We start from the raw sequence: 20340 nt of genomic DNA, 5'->3' as shown, positions 1-20340 counted from the left end.
AAAGGGTGGATACTTTGATTTGTTTAACAATTTCTTGGTTACTACATGATTCCATATGTGTTACATCATAGTTTTGATGTCTACATTATTATTCTACAATGTAGAAAATACAAAAAATTAAGAAAAACCCTTGAATGAGTAAATGTGTCCAAACTTGACCGGTACTGTATGTATAAATGACCAATGTATTTACTCCAGTTTTATAATCACAAATCATAAGGCAATGAGTTTTCCTGAGCAGACTAGTCCAAACCCTAGGTCCCGTGTGAAGCCAGACAGTACCATGCACCAACACTCACCTTATTCATGTTGCTAGCCTGCTGGGCGTTCATGGCGTTGTGAGCTCCCATCTGCCCTCCTCCCTGAGCCAGAGTCTCAGCCAGCACACTGCTGCCTCCCGGCCCCACGCCCCCCCCAGCACCCTGCAAGGCCTGGACCTGGTACTGCTGCAGCCCCAGCCTGCCCCGTCCTGCCGGCCCCAGGGCCCCGTTCATCACCTGGCCCGGCATCCCATGTCCATGGCTGTTCATCATAGCCTGGTTGAAGCCCGCCATGGAGCCGTTGCCTTGTTGTCCGCTGGCGGGGCTTCCTTTCTGGGCTTGGTTGGGCGAGCCCTGGCCCATGGGGACTTTCCCCATCATGGGGCCCATGCCACCGGACCCAGCACCGCCCGCTCTCAGGAGCTCAGACAGCTGCTTGTGTTTGGCGGCAGCGTCAGGGACCATGGAGCCCAGGCCTCGGGGACCTCCTCCAGGCATTCCTCCTCCCCCGCCAGGGGCACCGTTGGAGGGCATGCCCATCAGGCCACCCAGGTCCCCATTAGGGATCAGCTCGTCTGGGAGGTCATTCTCCAGGTCGAACAGCGACACCAGGTCTAATGGGAGAAAATAAATGTAGTTTAGAAGGCGTGGTTTCTACACCTGTTCTCTCAGTAACTTTCAGTCATGATTTGTCTGTGCTCGTTTACATTTTTACATTTACCTTTTTAGTCATTTAGCAGACGCTCTTATCCAGAGCGACTTACAGTAGTGAATGCATACATTTCATTTCATGCATTTTTTTTGTACTGGCCCCCCGTGGGAATCGAACCCACAACCCTGGCATTGCACACACCATGCTGGCATTGCAAACACCATGCTCTACCAACTGAGCCACAAAGGGAAAACACTCATACAAATGAACAAATTACCATCAAAACCATTTCTACACTACAAACACCTTCTATACCTGTCATAATCCAACCTATGCAACGCTTTAAAAAAATAAAAATAAGACTGCAGTGTCAAAATCAAATTGTTGCTGTCAACATTAAAATGAAGGGAAAGTCCCCACAGAACAGAATAGTATGCAATTCACAGATCGTCAAAACGGCAGTCAGAGTGAGATAAAGGCTTGGACCAATTTACTATCAGCCTGTCTGACAGTGTTAGCCTGGCTGTCAAAAGTTAACAATTGTCCAAATATAGTCCAGGAACAGAACGGACGACAGTCATGCCTTTGCACAACACACAAACACACCCTTACTGAAAGTCACATTTAGTACTGACGAACACAACAAACACACAACCTACACAGCCCGACACACACACACACACGGAGACAACCTACACAGCCCGACACACACACTGACCCTACACAGCCCGACACACACCCTACACACACACACACACGGAGACAACCTACACAGCCCGACACACACACTCACCCTACACAGCCCGACACACACCCTACACACACACACACACAGACAACCTACACAGCCCGACACACACACACACACAGAGACAACCTACACAGCCCGACACACACAACCAGCACAGCCCGACACACACACTCACCCTACACAGCCCGACACACACCCTACACAGCCCGACACACACCAACACCCCCCCTACACACACACCCCCCCTACACACACACACACACACACACACACCCTACACACACACCCCCCCACACGACACATACACCCTACACACACGACACATACACCCTACACCCCCACCCTACACACACACACCCCCCCCACACACACACACCCCCCTACACACCCCCCTACACACACACACCCCCCTACACACACACACCCCCTACACACACACACACTATAGGTCGACCGATTATGATTTTTCAACGCCGATACCGATTATTGGAGGACCCCAAAAAAACACACCCTACACAGCCCGACACACACACACACACAACCTACACAGCCCGACACACACAGCCCGACACACACACAACCTACACAGCCCGACACACACACACACACAACCTACACAGCCCGACACACACACACACACAACCTACACAGCCCGACACACACACACACACAACCTACACAGCCCGACACACACACACACACAACCTACACACACACACACAACCTACACACAACCTACACACACACAAACCTACACACACACACAACCTACACACAACCTACACACACACACAACCTACACACAACCTACACACACACACACACAACCTACACACAACCTACACACACACACACACAACCTACACACACACACACAACCTACACACACACACACACAACCTACACACACACACACAACCTACACACACACACAACCTACACACACACACAACCTACACACACACACAACCTACACACAACCTACACACAACCTACACACAACCTACACACACAACCCACACACACCCACACACACCCACACACACCCACAACCTACACAGCCCGACACACAATCCCAGCTGCTGGAGATGCTAGCTTAATCTACCCCTTCCTCTTCTCTCTGCTGCTGGAGTGTGGCCCACATGCGAATCTAGGACTGAAGAACTGCAGTCTGCTTGGAAGCTGTGCCAAGACTGTGTGCGCGTGTGTGCGTGTTTCTGCTCCCCTTGTTCACTGCATAGAGCTCCCAAGGCAATTCCTAAAAATAGCCTAGCCATGTACCTGGGTTTCCACTGGGAAAATGTGGCGCCTGACATTTGACTGACAGCATTTTAAATGTACCTAACATTTTTACATTTACCGGACCCATGTGCATTGGGTGCGTAACCCAATTAGGGCGTCCACCCACGGTGCTCAGAATGATATCTGTCAGAGGTCAGAACCTTGTAATACCAGGATGTAGGATGGGACATAAACCTAACAACTTCAATTACTAATTTCTCTTACCAGAGAAATAAATATTCACTGAGAATACATTTCAGTGTTCACCTAATAGCAGGAACAACTCCATCTAGTGGTCAGAACCTGGTAATAAGGATGTATGACGCAAAAATAAACCTAACGATATCAATTACTAATTTCTCTTAACAGGATTTTTTATTTGACTGAGAATACGTTACATAGGATGACGCAATAGTCCGAGCCGCAGCTCTATACTACTTGTCTGACAGAGAACTGATTATATATACTTGTTGTTGGGGAGGAATTGGCAAGGGGTGTGGGGGGTCCAGAGGTGACTTTGGACCGTTTCATTGGATTCCTCATGTCTAACTCATTGTTAGAAAAAGGTTTGGTTCAAATGCTATGTTAAGTACTATATTTATTAAATCGTATATATTTTGAGGTGAAATTACACTATAGGGTACTTTAAAGCAAGGTAAGACATGCCTGATAAAACGTTCAGGTTTCAAACAATTAAGTACGTTTTTAAAATGCATACTGCAATGCTCATTGCAAAGTGCTGTGTGATGCACTGAAGCCTGCCTATCGTCGCCTGTGCATTTGAATGGCGAATTGAAAAGCTTCAATTACCATCGTATATTTTTTTAAATCATGGCCATCAAAACTGTTTTTAACAAGCAATTGTTCTTAGAATTGTTGGGCAATGATTGGGCCTATAAAAGCACGTTGCACTCCAGCAGCAACGGACGATATGTTGGAGGAGTTGTAGCAGCAGCTCTCACAGATTTTCTTCTTAGGTTCTGAATCTGTAAGCTGCGCGTGTTAGTGGTGCATGGGTCAGCTGTTTGTTCACCCGCACCCAATAGCTAATAACCTATCTACAACCACCCGACTATATGTGATAAAGTGAAAATCTGAGGCCCACACCCAACCCTAACACGCAAATATAGAAAAATGCACTCCAGGCTACAGTCAGACTGCAACACGATTTTCTGACAGAGTGCAGGATATTATTTTGCCTGATTTAGACAATTTAGTAGGCTATTTGTTAGTCAACTTGACAAAAGAGAAGCTACGTGTATCTAATTATAGACATATGTTACCCTAAAAGACCAAATAAACCCTTGTTCAACAGAATAATTTAGTAGATCAATAGAATGAGTGCTTCAAATCTAGTTGACGTCCGGTAAAGATCTCGGTCATCTTTCACAGAGCAAAGACGTTTAGGGACTGTGGAGAAAATACAATAAAGCAGAAAAAAAAGATTGTGTAAAATGTTCAAATTACATCAATTTGACCGGTCGCAAAGAAAAAGCTGTGAAAACGACCCAACATGTTTCTAATAAGGTTTCAGTTGGGCTTAGATGCATATTGTGTGTGGTTGAAATACTAAAATCAGCTTTTATGATGAAGACAGCCCTTCTACAGATCATACAGCCCTTCTACAGATCATATCTGAGCATTGCATTCTCTCAAGACGCTATTTTTTTGGCCTACATTTGGTGAATAATTTGACTGCAAGAAATACTTAATTCTGCAGGAGTTATTAGTAAGGCTATAGCACTATTTGCACAGGACCCACTATTACCACAGAACGTTGGTTATGTATTTAATACCCCAGAATGCCCATTATTCCAGAGGATGATTCGATATGTTTTTTTTTCTCCAAACGGTCACCTGTAATTCAAACTTTTTTTAAATGGTCTTTTTTTTCTCTTTTTTTTTTTTTTACAGTTGATGGGAGTCTGAAAGTTTTTTCTATGCGTGTTGATATTCAACAAGTCCAGGCGATGACAGGCTACACTGATAACTCCAGCTTGGTTCCCAAGTTTCTAAACCATACCAAACCATCTTTGGGATAGTGTCGCCATAATATTTGAATTGAGGAAGTGTGAACAATCATTAGGTGATTTTAGCGATCCACAGTAGAAGACGTCCTAAATGCCCTGAGCCTACAGATGTGAGCTAAACAACTAACTTGCATTTGATATGCGTTTTTAGGCTATGGATGAGAAAGTGAACTTGTTCCAAACGTTTAGCCCGGTTGTATGCTGCTTTGCGATCTATTAACAGCAAGGGTTGCATTAAATAGGTGCAATATTTGTTAACCTCTTACATCTAGACGTTCCGCTAGCGGAACACCTGCTCCAATATCCAATGATAGGCGTGGCGCGAATTACAAATTCCTCAAAAATACAAAAACTTCAATTTTTCAAACATATGACTATTTCACAGCATTTTAAAGACAAGACTCTCCTTTATCTAACCACACTGTCCGATTTCAAAAAGGCTTTACAGCGAAAGCAAAACATTAGATTATGTCAGCAGAGTACCAAGCCAGAAATAATCAGACACCCATTTTTCAAGCTAGCATATAATGTCACAAAAACCCAGAAGACAGCTAAATGAAGCACTAACCTTTGATGATCTTCATCAGATGACACACCTAGGACATTATGTTATACAATACATGCATGTTTTGTTCAATCAAGTTCATATTTATATCAAAAAACAGCTTTTTACATTAGCATGTGACGTTCAGAACTAGCATACCCCCGCAAACTTCCGGGGAATTTGCTAACAATTTACTAAATTACTCACGATAAACGTTCACAAAAAGCATAACAATTATTTTAAGAATTATAGATACAGAACTCCTCTATGCACGATTTTAAAATAGCTTTTTGGTGAAAGCACATTTTGCAATATTCTAAGTAGATAGCCCAGCCATCACGGGCTAGCTATTTAGACACCCGGCAAGTTTAGCCTTCACCAATATCAGATTTACTATTATAAAAGTTTGATTACCTTTTGTTGTCTTCGTCAGAATGCACTCCCAGGACTGCTACTTCAATAACAAATGTTGGTTTGGTCCAAAATAATCCATCGTTATATCCGAATAGCGGCGTTTTGTTCGTGCGTCCCAGACACTATCCGAATGGTAAAGAAGGGTCGCGCGCATGGCGCAATTCGTGACAAAAAAAATCTAAATATTCCATTACCGTACTTCGAAGCATGTCAACCGCTGTTTAAAATCCATTTTTATGCCATTTTTCTCGTAAAAAAGCGATAATATTCCGACCGGGAATGTCCATTTAGCTAAACAGAGGAAAGTAAACAAAGCTTTCGGTCGACGTGGGCACGAGCCTGAGTCTCACAGTACTGTAACCAGCCACTACCCAAACGCGCTACTTTGTTTCAGCCAGAGCCTGCAAAGCCACGATTCAGCATTTTACCGCCTTCTGAGAGCCTATGGCAGCCGTAGGAAGTGTCACGGGACAGCTAAGATCCTCACTCTTCAATAAACAGAGACAAGAAGAACGACACCTTGTCAGACAGGCCACTTCCTGCATGAAATCTTCTCAGGTTTTTGCCTGCCATATGAGTTCTGTTATACTCACAGACACCATTCAAACAGTTTTAGAAACTTTAGGGTGTTTTCTATCCAAAGCCAATAATTATATGCATATTCTAGTTACTGGGCAGGAGTAGTAACCAGATTAAATTGGGTACGTTTTTTATCCAGCCGTGAAAATACTGCCCCCTAGCCATAACAGGTTAATGATGCATTTGGCGATGTTAAATTCATTTGCACAAAACATAAACAAAAGCATTCATTGTCAAAGTTAATACATGTAAGCCCTTCATATGTAAGCTATGCACAGGACTTCGTTCAATTTATCGAATCAGTTATTGTTTTCTTGCTCAAACCGCAAGCAACACTTGTAAAACTGACATTTCTCTAAAAACACAGATGTCGATTCAAACAGGAATAGTATTAACAGGTTATTCTGGCTTGTTGTCCAGATTTCAGTTTCCATTTAACCCATCTATACAGCAGACTACAGTTCCCTTGACATGCCATAGGACTATTTGAAGTCCCGTCTTGTGACTATTTAATTTGTATAGTGTCTCACAATCATCTCAGATAACAAAGCCAGCACTGCTATCATCCTTTTATCACCTCACAAAATATTTTCCAAACATTACTTTTCTGTCCCTCCTTTTTATTTACCAGATAACCTAAAATAATGAAAGAAAAAGCTCAACGTAGCCTATATAAATTGCAAAATTATTATATATTTAAGTATTTTTTAAGTAATGGTTTCTCTTTATTCAACACATCCAAATCAAATCAAAGTTTATTTGTCACGTGCGCCGAATACAACCTTACAGTGAAATGCTTACTTACAGGCTCTAACCAATAGTGCAATAAAGGTATTAGGTGAACAATAGGTAGGAAAAGAAATAAAACAACAGTAAAAAGAAAGGCTATATACAGTAGCGAGGCTATATACAGTAGCGAGGCTATATACAGTAGCGAGGCTATATACAGACAGCGGTTAGTCAGGCTGATTGAGGTAGTATGTACATGTAGATATGGTTAAAGTGACTATGCATATATGATGAACAGAGAGTAGCAGTAGCGTATAAGAGGGGTTGGCATATGCACACCCTGTAGATATAACCGCGGGGGACTGCAGATTGAGTCAACCCGCACTTCGCAAGTGCTCGTGTTATAAATAAGATGCATAACGACTAAAAACACGTGCCAAGTTAATTCCACTAAATTATGCAAATTAACCTATAGACCGATCAGCATGACCGGTCAAATGTATTTACATGGACTTGTATTTCCATCAATGAAGAGGCTAAAAAGCATTATTTTGCAATGGGATTTTTTTTCTTCTTCCAGACAATTGGCCGGTGCCTATTTTATTTATCCATTATAATTTTGGGGGGTTGCAAAAGCCAGCTATTAACGGCTACCCTGCAGTGTAGCCTATTCTCACACCTTACCATCCCAACTCCACAGCCCCAACACATTACTGTCCCTCTGCTGTAATAACAGCTGTATACCCCAACAATAACTGATACATGACAACGACAATGACTTTACTGTATCCGTTAGGAAGTTGTTTGTGTGTCACATGTCTGTGAGGGGAGAGGTTGCACTGTGTTTCAACTAATAGGCTAACAATACCATGCCTCATTAACTGTAGTAGTGCTGAAGAGGGGTTGAGTAGGTGAGGAGGTTCTCCAAGGGAACAGTTGAACCACTTCATGACAACCCTGGCCTTGTTGTGTCTGACAGCAGTGAGAAGTCAGTCACATAGTGAAGCTGTGCCTGAAATGAATCGGCTCTGAGGCCTGGGTCGTGTTCATTAGGGCACCCGGTAGCAAAACGTTTTGCAATGGATAATGAAAACAAAACCAAAAAAACATATTGGACAAGTTCATATTCATATAGCACCTCCCTCTTTCACTCAGTTGGAGCATTTTCGACCAAGTGAACCCAGCCCAGGGCTGGACTGACCAGAGCTTTGAGGGGAACTGCGTGTATGCAGAAAAGGGTGACTGACATACAAGAGCCTGGGCTATGGGCTTCTCTCCTCTCCAGTCGCCAGTGCAGCAGGGAGCATTCTTGTGGCTGGCTAGGGCCTTTGGGAGGAATGAACTCTGAGTGCTGAGTAAACAACACACACACAAATAGAGAGAGCACTAATGAGGCCTAGAGTCCAAATCACATGCTCATGTCAAGGTCCTGCACGTAAGGGTGTGTGTGCACGCTCAGAAAAAGATAACAATGGCATGAGGCAAACCGTCGCACGCCCAGCGCAGTGCCTTGACTGTCAGGTTCTCAAGTTGGAGAGATCCTCCCTCTTCCAGAGTGGGAGCGCCTGAACAGGTTGCCAGGTTGTAATGGGATAGTCTGTTAGTGAGAGAGACCAGTGCTGTCAGAGAACTCAAATGAAGATTTATGGTCAGTTTAGGGGTTGAGCTTGACACTACTTAACCCCTTTTTTAATTTGGCCAACCGTCACTGAATAATAATATCAATAATTGCCATTTAATAGACGCTTTTTTCCAAAAAGACTTAGTCATAGGTGGTCCCGGGAATTGAACCCATGTTCCTGGCATTGCAAGCGCCATGCTCCACCAACTGAGCTACAGAGGACCCCTGAATGGGAAGAGATATTTCTACTAGGTCTATACAATATGCACATATCCTATGAAGGCAAGCATCTGTGTCTCAGACACCATGTCTAGTAACAGCAGTCAGTCCTGTACCAGACTGAGCATGTATAGAGAGCGAGACCAGGAGATGTGACTTACAGAAAGAGAGACCAGCTGTAGTACCAGCATTCTGATAGACCATTCATCCATCTGACAACCATTTCTTTTTAAAGTTCCATGGGCGAGAAGCCAAAAACCATCCAGGAGACAGCAGAATGCCAAGTGCAGCCAGGCGGGACATAAAAGGAGAACGATTTGAAAATACTTTGACATTTTGAGTCATCCAAAAAAATCCTGAGAGTCCTCAAGGTTCTATAAGCTGAAGTGCATCGGCTGGGCCACGACATGATGACTCACCCTGGTCTTTGTTACGACTGAAGCTGAACATCCTCTATTAGACACACTACAACCTGAGAGGTGAAAACAGTCAGGTTTTAGCACGCAGGCTGAGACTGATCCACAGACAATAGACCGGTCAGAGAGAGGGAGACACTCTGGTCCACAGACAGGTCAGAGAGAGGGAGACACTCTGGTCCACAGACCGGTCAGAGAGAGGGAGACACTCTGGTCCACAGACCGGTCAGAGAGAGGGAGACACTCTGGTCCACAGACCGGTCAGAGAGAGGGAGACACTCTGGTCCACAGACCGGTCAGAGAGAGGGAGACACTCTGGTCCACAGACCGGTCAGAGAGAGGGAGACACCCTGGTCCACAGACCGGTCAGAGAGAGGGAGACACCAGTCCACAGACAGGTCAGAGAGAGGGAGACACCAGTCCACAGACAGGTTAGAGACACTCTCCTCAGCCATTATTTGCCCTGCCTACTGATCTGCCTGGACTCAAGCTGGGTTAGAATGAGACTTCTCTAGTTCAGCTTCACTGAAACAGACATGCAACAAGGCTGAGGTAGACTATGACAGCAGATAGTCTAGTGAAGCCAAGCCTGAAATGAGAGGCCTCAAATGCATTGCTCTGAGCAGGAGAGTTGAGAAGAACTCAGTGTGTTTGTGTACCTGCCAATATCCCTCAGTATCATCCCTTCTGATGGATCCTGACTCGCCCCTACTGACACTGACCTTAGGGCAGTTTGGCATTCCCACCAGTTACAGTTAGAATTTGGAGAGGATAAACTGTTCCTATCTGTGCCTAAGGGGCCAGGCAAATCCTTCCTCTAGCTCCTGACAGCCGACTCAGGCAGCAGAGGGGAAGGGAGAAAAAGACATAGATCGTGGTGCTAATGGGACTGATTAGATTTAAAGGTTCAGACTACACACAGCCGGGAGAATTTAGCATGCAGAAGCCACCATTGCCGCCTCAGCAGCAGCGTACGCCTGAACGGTCAATTAGCTGCTGGTGGCGCAGCATTCAGCGCCGGTCAAAGGGGACGGAGCAAAGTGAGTCTCCAAGCCTAGATAAGACCTTGCCTTCACACACAGGCCTGCACACACACACACACACACAGTTCTCCCAAAAGGTTACCAGGCAAGGGGGGATAAACACTGTGCAGTTAGTGACGTGTGTTACCAATACCTCAACCATACACAGCTCTTAGCTAGCTTAGCTCAGAGAGCAAACAGTGGGGCCAAGACTTAAGAAAAAATCGAATAAACTTTTGCCTAATATAAACTTTTGCCTAATATAAACTTTTATTTTACTTTGCACCAAATTGAAAAAGCAGGACAAACATCCATATTTAAGTTTAACCTGTTATGGCTAGGGGGCAGTATTTTCACGGCTGGATAAAAAACGTACCCGATTTAATCTGGTTACTACTCCTGCCCAGTAACTAGAATATGCATATAATTATTGGCTTTGGATAGAAAACCCCCTAAAGTTTCTAAAACTGTTTGAATGGTGTCTGAGTATAACAGAACTCATATGGCAGGCAAAAACCTGAGAAGATTTCATGCAGGAAGTGGCCTGTCTGACAAGGTGTCGTTCTTCTTGTCTCTGTTTATTGAAGAGTGAGGATCTTAGCTGTCCCGTGACACTTCCTACGGCTGCCATAGGCGCTCAGAAGGCGGCAAAATGCTGAATCGTGGCTTTGCAGGCTCTGGCTGAAAAAAAGTCGCGCGTTTGGGTAGTGGCTGGTTACAGTACTGTGAGACTCAGGCTCGTGCCCGCGTCGACCGAAAGCTTTGTTTTCTTTCCTCTGTTTAGCTAAATGGACATTCCCGGTCGGAATATTATCGCTTTTTTACGAGATAAATTGCATAAAAATTGATTTTAAACAGTGGTTGACATGCTTCGAAGTACGGTAATGGAATATTTAGAATTTTTTGTCACGAATTGCGCTATGCGCGCGACCCTGATTTACCATTTCGGATAGTGTCTGGGACGCACGAACAAAACGCCGCTATTCGGATATAACGATGGATTATTTTGGACCAAACCAACATTTGTTATTGAAGTAGCAGTCCTGGGAGTGCATTCTGACGAAGATAACAAAAGGTAATCAAACTTTTATAATAGTAAATCTGATATTGGTGAGTGCTAAACTTGCCGGGTGTCTAAATAGCTAGCCCGTGATGGCTGGGCTATGTACTTAGAATATTGCAAAATGTGCTTTCACCAAAAAGCTATTTTAAAATCGGACATATCGAGTGCATAGAGGAGGTCTGTATCTATAATTCTTAAAATAATTGTTATGCTTTTTGTGAACGTTTATCGTGAGTAATTTAGTAAATTGTTAGCAAATTCCCCGGAAGTTTGCGGGTGTCTGATTATTTCTGGCTTGGTACTCTGCTGACATAATCTAATGTTTTGCTTTCGCTGTAAAGCCTTTTTGAAATCGGACAGTGTGGTTAGATAAAGGAGAGTCTTGTCTTTAAAATGCTGTGAAATAGTCATATGTTTGAAAAATTGAAGTTTTTGTATTTTTGAGGAATTTGTAATTCGCGCCACGCCTATCATTGGATATTGGAGCAGGTGTTCCGCTAGCGGAACATCTAGATGTAAGAGGTTAAGCCTACTGCAAATAAAAACCACCTGATTTGACCAATTTGACCAGCATTCAACACCATAGTGTCCTCCAAGCGTATCATTAAGCTTGAGGCCCTGGGTCTCAAACCCACCCTGGGAAATTGGGTCCTGGACTTTTTGACAGGCCGCCCCAAGGTGGTGAAGGTAGGAAACAACTCCACTCTGTTGATCCTCAACACTGGGGCCCCACAAGGGTGCGTGCTCAGCCCCCTCCTGTACTCCCTGTTCACCCATGACTGCGTGGCCATGCACGCCTCCAACGCAATCAAGTTTCCAGATGACACAACAGTAGTGGGCTTGATTACCAACAACGACGAGACAGCCTACAGGGAGGTGGTGAGGGCTCTCGGTGTGTGGTGTCAGGAAAACAACCTCTCACTCAACGTCAACAAAACAAAAGGAGATGATCGTGGACTTCAGGAAACAGCAGAGGGATCACCCCTCTAACCACATCGACGGGACATCAGTGGAGAAGGTGGAAAGTTAAAGTTCCTCGGCGTACACATCACAGACAAACTGAAATGGTCCACCCACACAGACAGCGTGGTGAAGAAGGCGCAACAGTGCCTCTTCAACCTCAGGAGGCTGAAGTAAATTTGACTTGTCACCTAAGACCCTCACTAACTTTTACAGATGCACAATTGAGCGCATCCTGTCAGACTGCATCACCGCCTGGTACAGAAACTGCACCGCCCTCAACCGCAAGGCTCTCCAGAGGATGGTGTGGTTCGCACAACGCATCACCGGGGGCAAACTACCTCCCCTCCAGGACACCTACAGCACCCGATGTCACAGGAAGGCCAAAAAGATCAAGGACAACAACCATCCGAGCCACTGCTTGTTCACCCCACTACCATCCAGAAGGAGAGGTCAGTACAGGTGCATCAAAGCTGGGACCGAGACACTGAAAAACATCTCAAGGCTATCAGACTGTTAAACAGCCATCACTAGCACAGAGAGGCTGCAGCCTAAATACAGACTCGAATCATTGGCCACTTTAATAAATGTTACTTTAAATAACTTCACTTTAAATAATTCCACATCTTACATTACTCATCTCATATGTATATACTGTATTTTATACCATCTATTGCATCTTGCCTTTGTTGCTCGGTGATCGCTCATCCATATATTTATATGCACATATGCTTATTCCATCCCATTAGATGTGTGTGTATTAGGTAGTTGTTGTGGAATTGTTAGATATTAGTGCACTGTCGGAACTAGAAGCACAAGCATTTCTCTACACCCGCATTAACATCTGCTAACCATGTGTATGTGACCAATATAATTTGATGGTCAATGATTTGATTTGTATATCTGACAAGTAACAAATCAATCACCAGCTACAATGGTCAGAATCTATCAGAGATATTGGGACTTTTATGTGTCAGTTAAAAGACAACGCGGCGCGCGCACGCACACACACAGCGAGAGCTAATTTAACAGGACACCTACACCTCACCAGTCTGGTATGCTTTCCTTTAAAATCACATTTAATGCCAAATTTCAAAAATGGAGGGGGGAGATCAGTCGTCCCAGTTTGTTTGTTCAGCTTTGATTGGAGAGAGACTGTGGTGTAAAAACTTTAATACTGCGCTTTATAAGACTGAGGTGTGATGACTTCAAGATGTGGAGAATTAGTGGCGTGCTGCAATCCATTTGCTGAATCGTCTTTATGAACAAACCACAGCCAGCCATTCAAGAAAAACGAGGGGAGAACAATCTGAGACAGGGTTAAACGAAGCAGTCTTTGAGAGGAGGTCTGAGCTGCAGAGGTGACTGTTTTTTTCTCCCGCAGCCCTTTATCAGACAGACTCAGGTTTAAATGAAAAATGCCCACGCTGATCGGCAAAATCCTGCCTGTTTCACATCAGAGAGTATTAGCACCCTGCAGACCAAGAGTGTTCAGAGGAGAACAGAGGGGAGGGAGAGGTGAGGAGTGGTGGGGTGGAGAGGTAATGTGGGGAGGGAGAGGAAGAGATGAGGTGTAAGAAGGATAGAGGTGAGGGAGAGGATTGGGCATTTTAAGCACACAAAAATTCAATTGAGCCAGTCACAAAGAACACATGGAGCAAACGTGATAAATTCACTACTAATCTGGGGTGAAGTTAATCCAGGATTCTGTTTTTCATGCAGAAAGGGGAAAATAAAACGCAGAAAGAAATATCTTGCTAAACACCGTTCTAAAATTATTCTTATTGTAAATTATTCTCGGCTTTAGTCAGGGTTCGCTCCAAATCATTAATGTCAAAGGACTAATTTCATGCTTCAATTGCACTTCTCCACTCGAATGAAAAATCTTTGTGCTCATCATTAGATCACCAGATAGCTCTCTGACTGATGTGTAGGCTACTTTTCTGATACTTTTTTGTATTAAGTTAAAATGCAAGATTAACTTCAGGCAAAACATCAGGAAATGTAGCTGGCTACATTTTTTCTATGATAAACAGAAATATGATGGCAACCCATCATTACTGCAAAACGTACCAAGCTTTTACATTATAAGATAGCTAATTTACTAAAGTGTGGCTGCTACCGTCTCAGGATGGTAAGTTGGTGGTTGATGATATCCCTCTAGTGGTGTGGGGGCTGTGCTTTGGCAAAGTGGGTGGGGTTATATCCTGCCTGTTTGGCCCTGTCCGGGGGTATCGTCGGACAGGGCCACAGTGTCTCCCGACCCCTCCTATCTCAGCCTCCAGTATTTATGCTGCAGTAGTTTGTGTGTCGGGGGCGAGGGTCAGTCTGTTATATGTGGAGTATTTCTCCTGCCTTATCCTGTGTGCATTTAAGTATGCTCTCTCTAATTCTCTCTTTCTCTCTCTCTCGGAGGACCTGAGCCCTAGGACCAAATGCATTTTCTCCAACTATTCAATTGGACTACCTGGCCTGATGACTCCTTGCAGTCCCCAGTCCACCTGGCCATGCCGCTGCTCCAGTTTCAACTGTGCTGCCTGCGGCTATGGAACCCTGACCAGTTCACCGGATGTGCTACCTTGTCCCAGACCTGCTGTTTTCAACTCTCTAGAAACAGCAGAAGCGGTAGAGATACTCTGAATGATCAGCTATGAAAGGCCAACTGCCATTTACTCCTGAGATGCTGACCTGTTGCACCCTCCGACAACCACTGATTATTATTATTAGACCCTGCTGGTCATCTATGAACATTTGAACATCTTGGCCATGTTCTGTTATAATCTCCACCCAGCACAGGCAGAAGAGGACTGGCCAGCCCTCAGAGCCTGGTTCCTCTCTAGGTTTTTCCTAGGTTCTGGCCTTTCTAGGGAGTTTTTCCTAGCTACCGTGCTTCTACACCTGCATTGCTTGCTGTTTGAGGCTGGGTTTCTGTACAGCACTGTGTGACATCAGCTGATGTAAGAAGGGCTTTATAAATAAATTTGATTGCTAAGCAAATAGTATTGCACTTCTGTTGTCATCTGATGAAAACTATAGTGGCACTAATGTATTTTGTGTTTAGAAAAAGTAGTTGCCCACCCCTTATCACTTTATTGATGCAAAAAACACTTGACTTTCAATATAAAAACGCAGGTGAAATGCTTTAAAATGCCGATTTTTTTATGGTCTCTTGAAAATGCAGATATCTTAAACTGAATGTGACCCCTGCTGTTTGCCAACTTAATATCTTATAAGTTAACTACCTAAGATGTGCCAAATGCATTTTCTCCAACTATTCAATTGGTTTGCTAACTTGGTAGCTAAAGGTGGCTTGCTTGGGAAATAGCACCCCTTGTGTGCACAGCTGGTAATAATGTAAAACGGTACGGAAATCTGGATACCGCCCACAACCATACTGTGCAGCAGGGCTCCGTTGGTCCCACTCCTATTTTGGGGGGACATCTGCAGTAGTGCCCCCTTCACACCACCATCCCATTCTAATCAGTTCCACTTCAGCAGATACATTAACCCTCACAGCGAGCGCACCGCCTGGGACCGTTCCCCCGTTTCCCCTGAAGCGGGTGGAACTGAAGGCAGTGTTTTTACGCTTGGCTGTATGTACACTAATGCTAACATGGGTGGAATAATGCTCACCCACCCAGGGGTTGGTGCCCATTCACCAAGCCCGGGTGGAGGAGAGAACACCCACTAGGTAAGCAATGTGCCTGAAGAATACTTGTCTGGAGCCAACGTCTCAAGACTGGCACCAACGCACAGTGAACACAACCACTGGCGTACCGATCAAAACAGACATTGGCCGGCATCCATGGATCAAACATACACGGCATAATCTCTCACACATTAACACTCACATCAAACCCGGGTCGCAACAGTGTTTTAAGGACAGCCGTCCCGCCTACACTGGCTGACAGGCTGTAAGGTGCTCTGTAGGGCTGGGAGGGGCAGAGCAAAGCGTGTGTTTGTGGTCTACCACAGTAATAATGGGACTCAGAAACATGACTTGAGCCAGCCAAACCCATGACAACACACACTATGTTTTTATGCAGTGAATCCATTTACTATATGCCAGTGGTTCTCAATCCTGGTCCTGGGGAACACAAAGGGCTGCACATTTTTTGTTTTTGCCCTAGCACTACACACCTGATTCAAATCATCAACTCACCATCAGGCTTTGATGATTTGAAATTAGGTGTGTAGTGCGAGGGCAACCAAAAAAATGTTTTGCACCCCTTTGGGTCCCCAGGACCAGGATTGAGAACCACTGCTATAGGCTAAATCGTGCCAAAATTGTGAGAAAGAAGGTATATGGTTTTATGTGTGGCTAAGCAGGAAAAAGCTATTCAGCATTGATAATTTTCTAAACAAATAAAGATGCAGAGTGTGGGACACAGTCTAGCTAGATAGGCTAGAACTCTCATCAGGAAGTCAAAACCACTAAGGCAACACCCATCACAAATCCATTCATACAGGTTATCTATTCATCTTCAATACTTCCAAGAGAGAGCAGCCTTCTCCTCTCTCCTCATAACCCTCCCTCCCGGCATCATTTTCTCCAGGGCTGAGTGGGAGCGAGAAGGAGTGAGTGGGAGTGAGGAGAGGAATCTGCTCTTTTCACAGGTCTGCTTGAGGAATTTCTGGGAATTGGGCTTTTTCCAAGTCAAACAAAACCCTATTTTGTCTCTGCTGCCATCTGCAATCTGTGGCTCTAAATCTTCTCAGTGTACTCAGGACCCTGTGCCGGTTCACAACTTCAAAGGAAAGCAGGTCTGTGGCACACTATGCCATGTATCGCTGAGAAGTTGGTGAGTGAGTGTGGTGCTGGGCTATTAGAGAGGATTTGTGTGTGTGTGTGTGTGTGTGTGTGTTTGCTGTAGAGGTCGACCGATTATGATTTTTCAACGCCGATACCGATTATTGGAGGACCAAAAAAGCCGATAGAAAATAATTGGCCGATTAATTGTTTTTTTTTTAATATATAATGACAATTACAACAATACTGAATGAACACTTATTTTAACTTAATATAGTACATCAATAAAATCAATTTAGCCTCAAATAAATAATGAAACATGTTCAATTTGATTTAAATAATGCAAAAACAAAGTGTTGGAGAAGTAAAAGTGCAATATGTGCCATGTAAAAAAGCTAACGTTTAAGTTCCTTGCTCAAAACATGGGAACATATGAAAGCTAGTGGTTCCTTTTAACATGAGTCTTCAATATTCCCAGGTAAAATGTTTTAGGTTGTAGTTATTATATTATTATAGGAATTATAGGACTATTTCTCTCTATACGATTTGTATTTCATATACCTTTGACTACTGGATGTTCTTATAGGCACTTTACTATTGCCAGTGTAACAGTATAGCTTCCGTCCCTCTCCTCGCTCCTACCTGGGCTCAAACCAGGAACACATCGACAACAGCCACCCTCGAAGCAGCGTTACCCATGCAGAGGAAGGGAAAAAAACTACTCCAAGTCTCAGAGCGAGTGACGTTTGAAACGCTATTAGCGTGCACCCGGCTAACTAGCTAGCCATTTCACATCGGTTACACCAGCCTAATCTTGGGAGTTGATAGGCTTGAAGGGGTGGAACGTTCCAACAGGAATCTGTTCCAAAAAACGTAAAGTAAAAGGTTGCCAACCAACAACGCATACAAAGTAGCAACGCATACAAACCTAGCTAACTAGCTGCCGAATAGGCATCAACTCACCACGTAGCTTATTCTTAATGTTTGTCCATAGGCAAACAGACATGTGAGGACAGACATTTTTCGGAATAAACGTGATGAGTGAAAAACGCAATGAAATAGACCACTCCCTACCCGGTATCTTATTCTGCCGCTATACAACTTTGTATGCGTTGTTTTTTGGAAACCTTGTTATTTACAAAGTTTTTGGAATAGATTGCTGTTGGAACGTTCCACAAATTATACCCACCCAGGTTGAAGTCATAAACAGCGCAATGCTTGAAGCACAGCGAAGGGCTGTTTGAATGAATGCTTATGAGCCTGCTGCTGCCTACCACCGCTCAGTCAGACTGCTCTATCAAATCATAGACTTAATTATAATATAATAAACACACAGAAATACGAGCCTTGGGTCATTAATATGGTCGAATCTGGAAACTATCATCTCGAAAACAAACGTTTTTTTCTTTCAGTGACATACGGAACCGTTCCGTATTTTATCTAACGGGTGACTAAGTCTAAATATTCCTGTTAGGCATTGATGTTTATGGTTAGGTACATTGGTGCAACGACAGTACTTTTTTCGCAAATGCGCTTGTTAAAATCAACACCCGTTTGTCGAAGTAGGCTGTGATTCAATGAAAATTAACAGGCACCGCATCGATCATATGCAACGCAGGACACGTTAGATAAACTAGTAAAATCATCAACCATGTGTAGTTAACTTGTGATTATGTTAAGATTGATAGTTTTTTATAATTCTAATGCTAGCTAGCAACTTACCTTTGCTTCTTGTTGCCCTCGCGTAACAGGTAGTCAGCCTGCCATGCAGGCTCCTCGTGGAGTGCAATGTAAGGCAGGTGGTTAGAGCGTTGGACTAGTAACAGAAGGTTGCAAAAACGAATCCCCCCTGAACAAGGCAGTTAACCACCGTTTCTAGGCCGTCATTGTAAATAAGAATGTGTTCTTAAATCTGACTTGCCTAGTTAAATAAAAGGTGTAAAAAAATTAATAATAATAAATAAAAAAGGCAAATCGGTGGCCAAAAATACCGATTGTTATGAAAACTTGAAATCGGCCCTAATTAATCGGCCATTCCAATTAATCGGTCGACCTCTAGTTTGCTGTTCATTAGAGGGGTGTGTGTGTGTGTGTAAGACGTGCATTAGTGTGTACACACCTCTCTAAAGAGGCAGCAGAGTGAGGGTCATGGTGCCTTACTGCCCAGCGACAGCTCTTCACCCCACTGAAAGATGAGCTAGGGCTGCAAAGGACCCCGGCCTGTCAGTGGTGAAGACTACAGCCCAGGACAGAACCAAAGAGCTGTTTGTAAACCGGGTCATATTCATTTGGCACCAAATGGAAGAAAACAGACAAAACAAAGAGGGACTCCCTGCACTTAAGAAATAATGACCTGCAATAAGAAACGCTTGATTTTGTTTTCCGCAGCAAAACATTCAGCAAACGTGACCCAGTTGACAGACAATCGTCTGCCTTGTCGTCTCTCTGTATGTCCGGTACAGAGGTGGACATTGGGCGACGGATACATTGAGGGATTTGAACACTTTCCTTGACTGAGAATAAACCGTTGGTTGTGGCGTCTGTAATCCCTAACTTAGACTCATTTAGATGTTTGCATTTCCCCCCCAGCGTTTGATAGTGGTGGAGAATTTACAGTTGCACAATGGAAACATCCATTCACTACCGACTGCACAATGAACCCCAAACGCAATTCACTACCACAACTCTACAATGGACGTAAGCTACACATAATCTGATAGCACTGAAGGTTATCTGAACTTTGCAGCCCTCCCAGCCTCCATTTAGGCTACTCTCTAGTCTTGGCTTTGACATCAGACACCAGCAGCTGGTTCTGAGGCAACCAGTCACGCCCCTGTGAACAACTCAACGTGTAGCAGGGGTTTAAAGCTGACTTCTCTTCCAGGCAGGCGTGGGTAGCCTAACCACGTTTCATCAGAGCTACCGGACAATACAATGGAACATTAACTTTTTGGGGTTGTGAGTGTGACACAATCATTTATTTAGGAACCACAAAATCAATAAAACAATGTTCTGTAAAATGCTTGACCCAGGAAGCCCCCAAACACAC

At 44.1% G+C, this 20340-nt stretch overlaps 1 protein-coding gene across 1 annotated transcript in view; it reads right to left on the bottom strand.

The window, feature by feature from the left end:
• LOC106606488 (histone lysine acetyltransferase CREBBP) overlaps positions 1-20340 on the bottom strand; it is an 81626-nt gene that overhangs the window by 54490 nt on the left and 6796 nt on the right. Inside the window, 1 exon segment of the mRNA XM_045719878.1 lies at positions 300-874. Coding sequence (XP_045575834.1) covers positions 300-874 — 575 coding nt within the window.

Source organism: Salmo salar, chromosome ssa06, assembly GCF_905237065.1.
Source record: "Salmo salar chromosome ssa06, Ssal_v3.1, whole genome shotgun sequence".
NCBI classification, from domain to species: Eukaryota; Metazoa; Chordata; class Actinopteri; order Salmoniformes; family Salmonidae; genus Salmo; species Salmo salar.
This window is presented reverse-complemented; position numbering and strand designations above follow the sequence as displayed.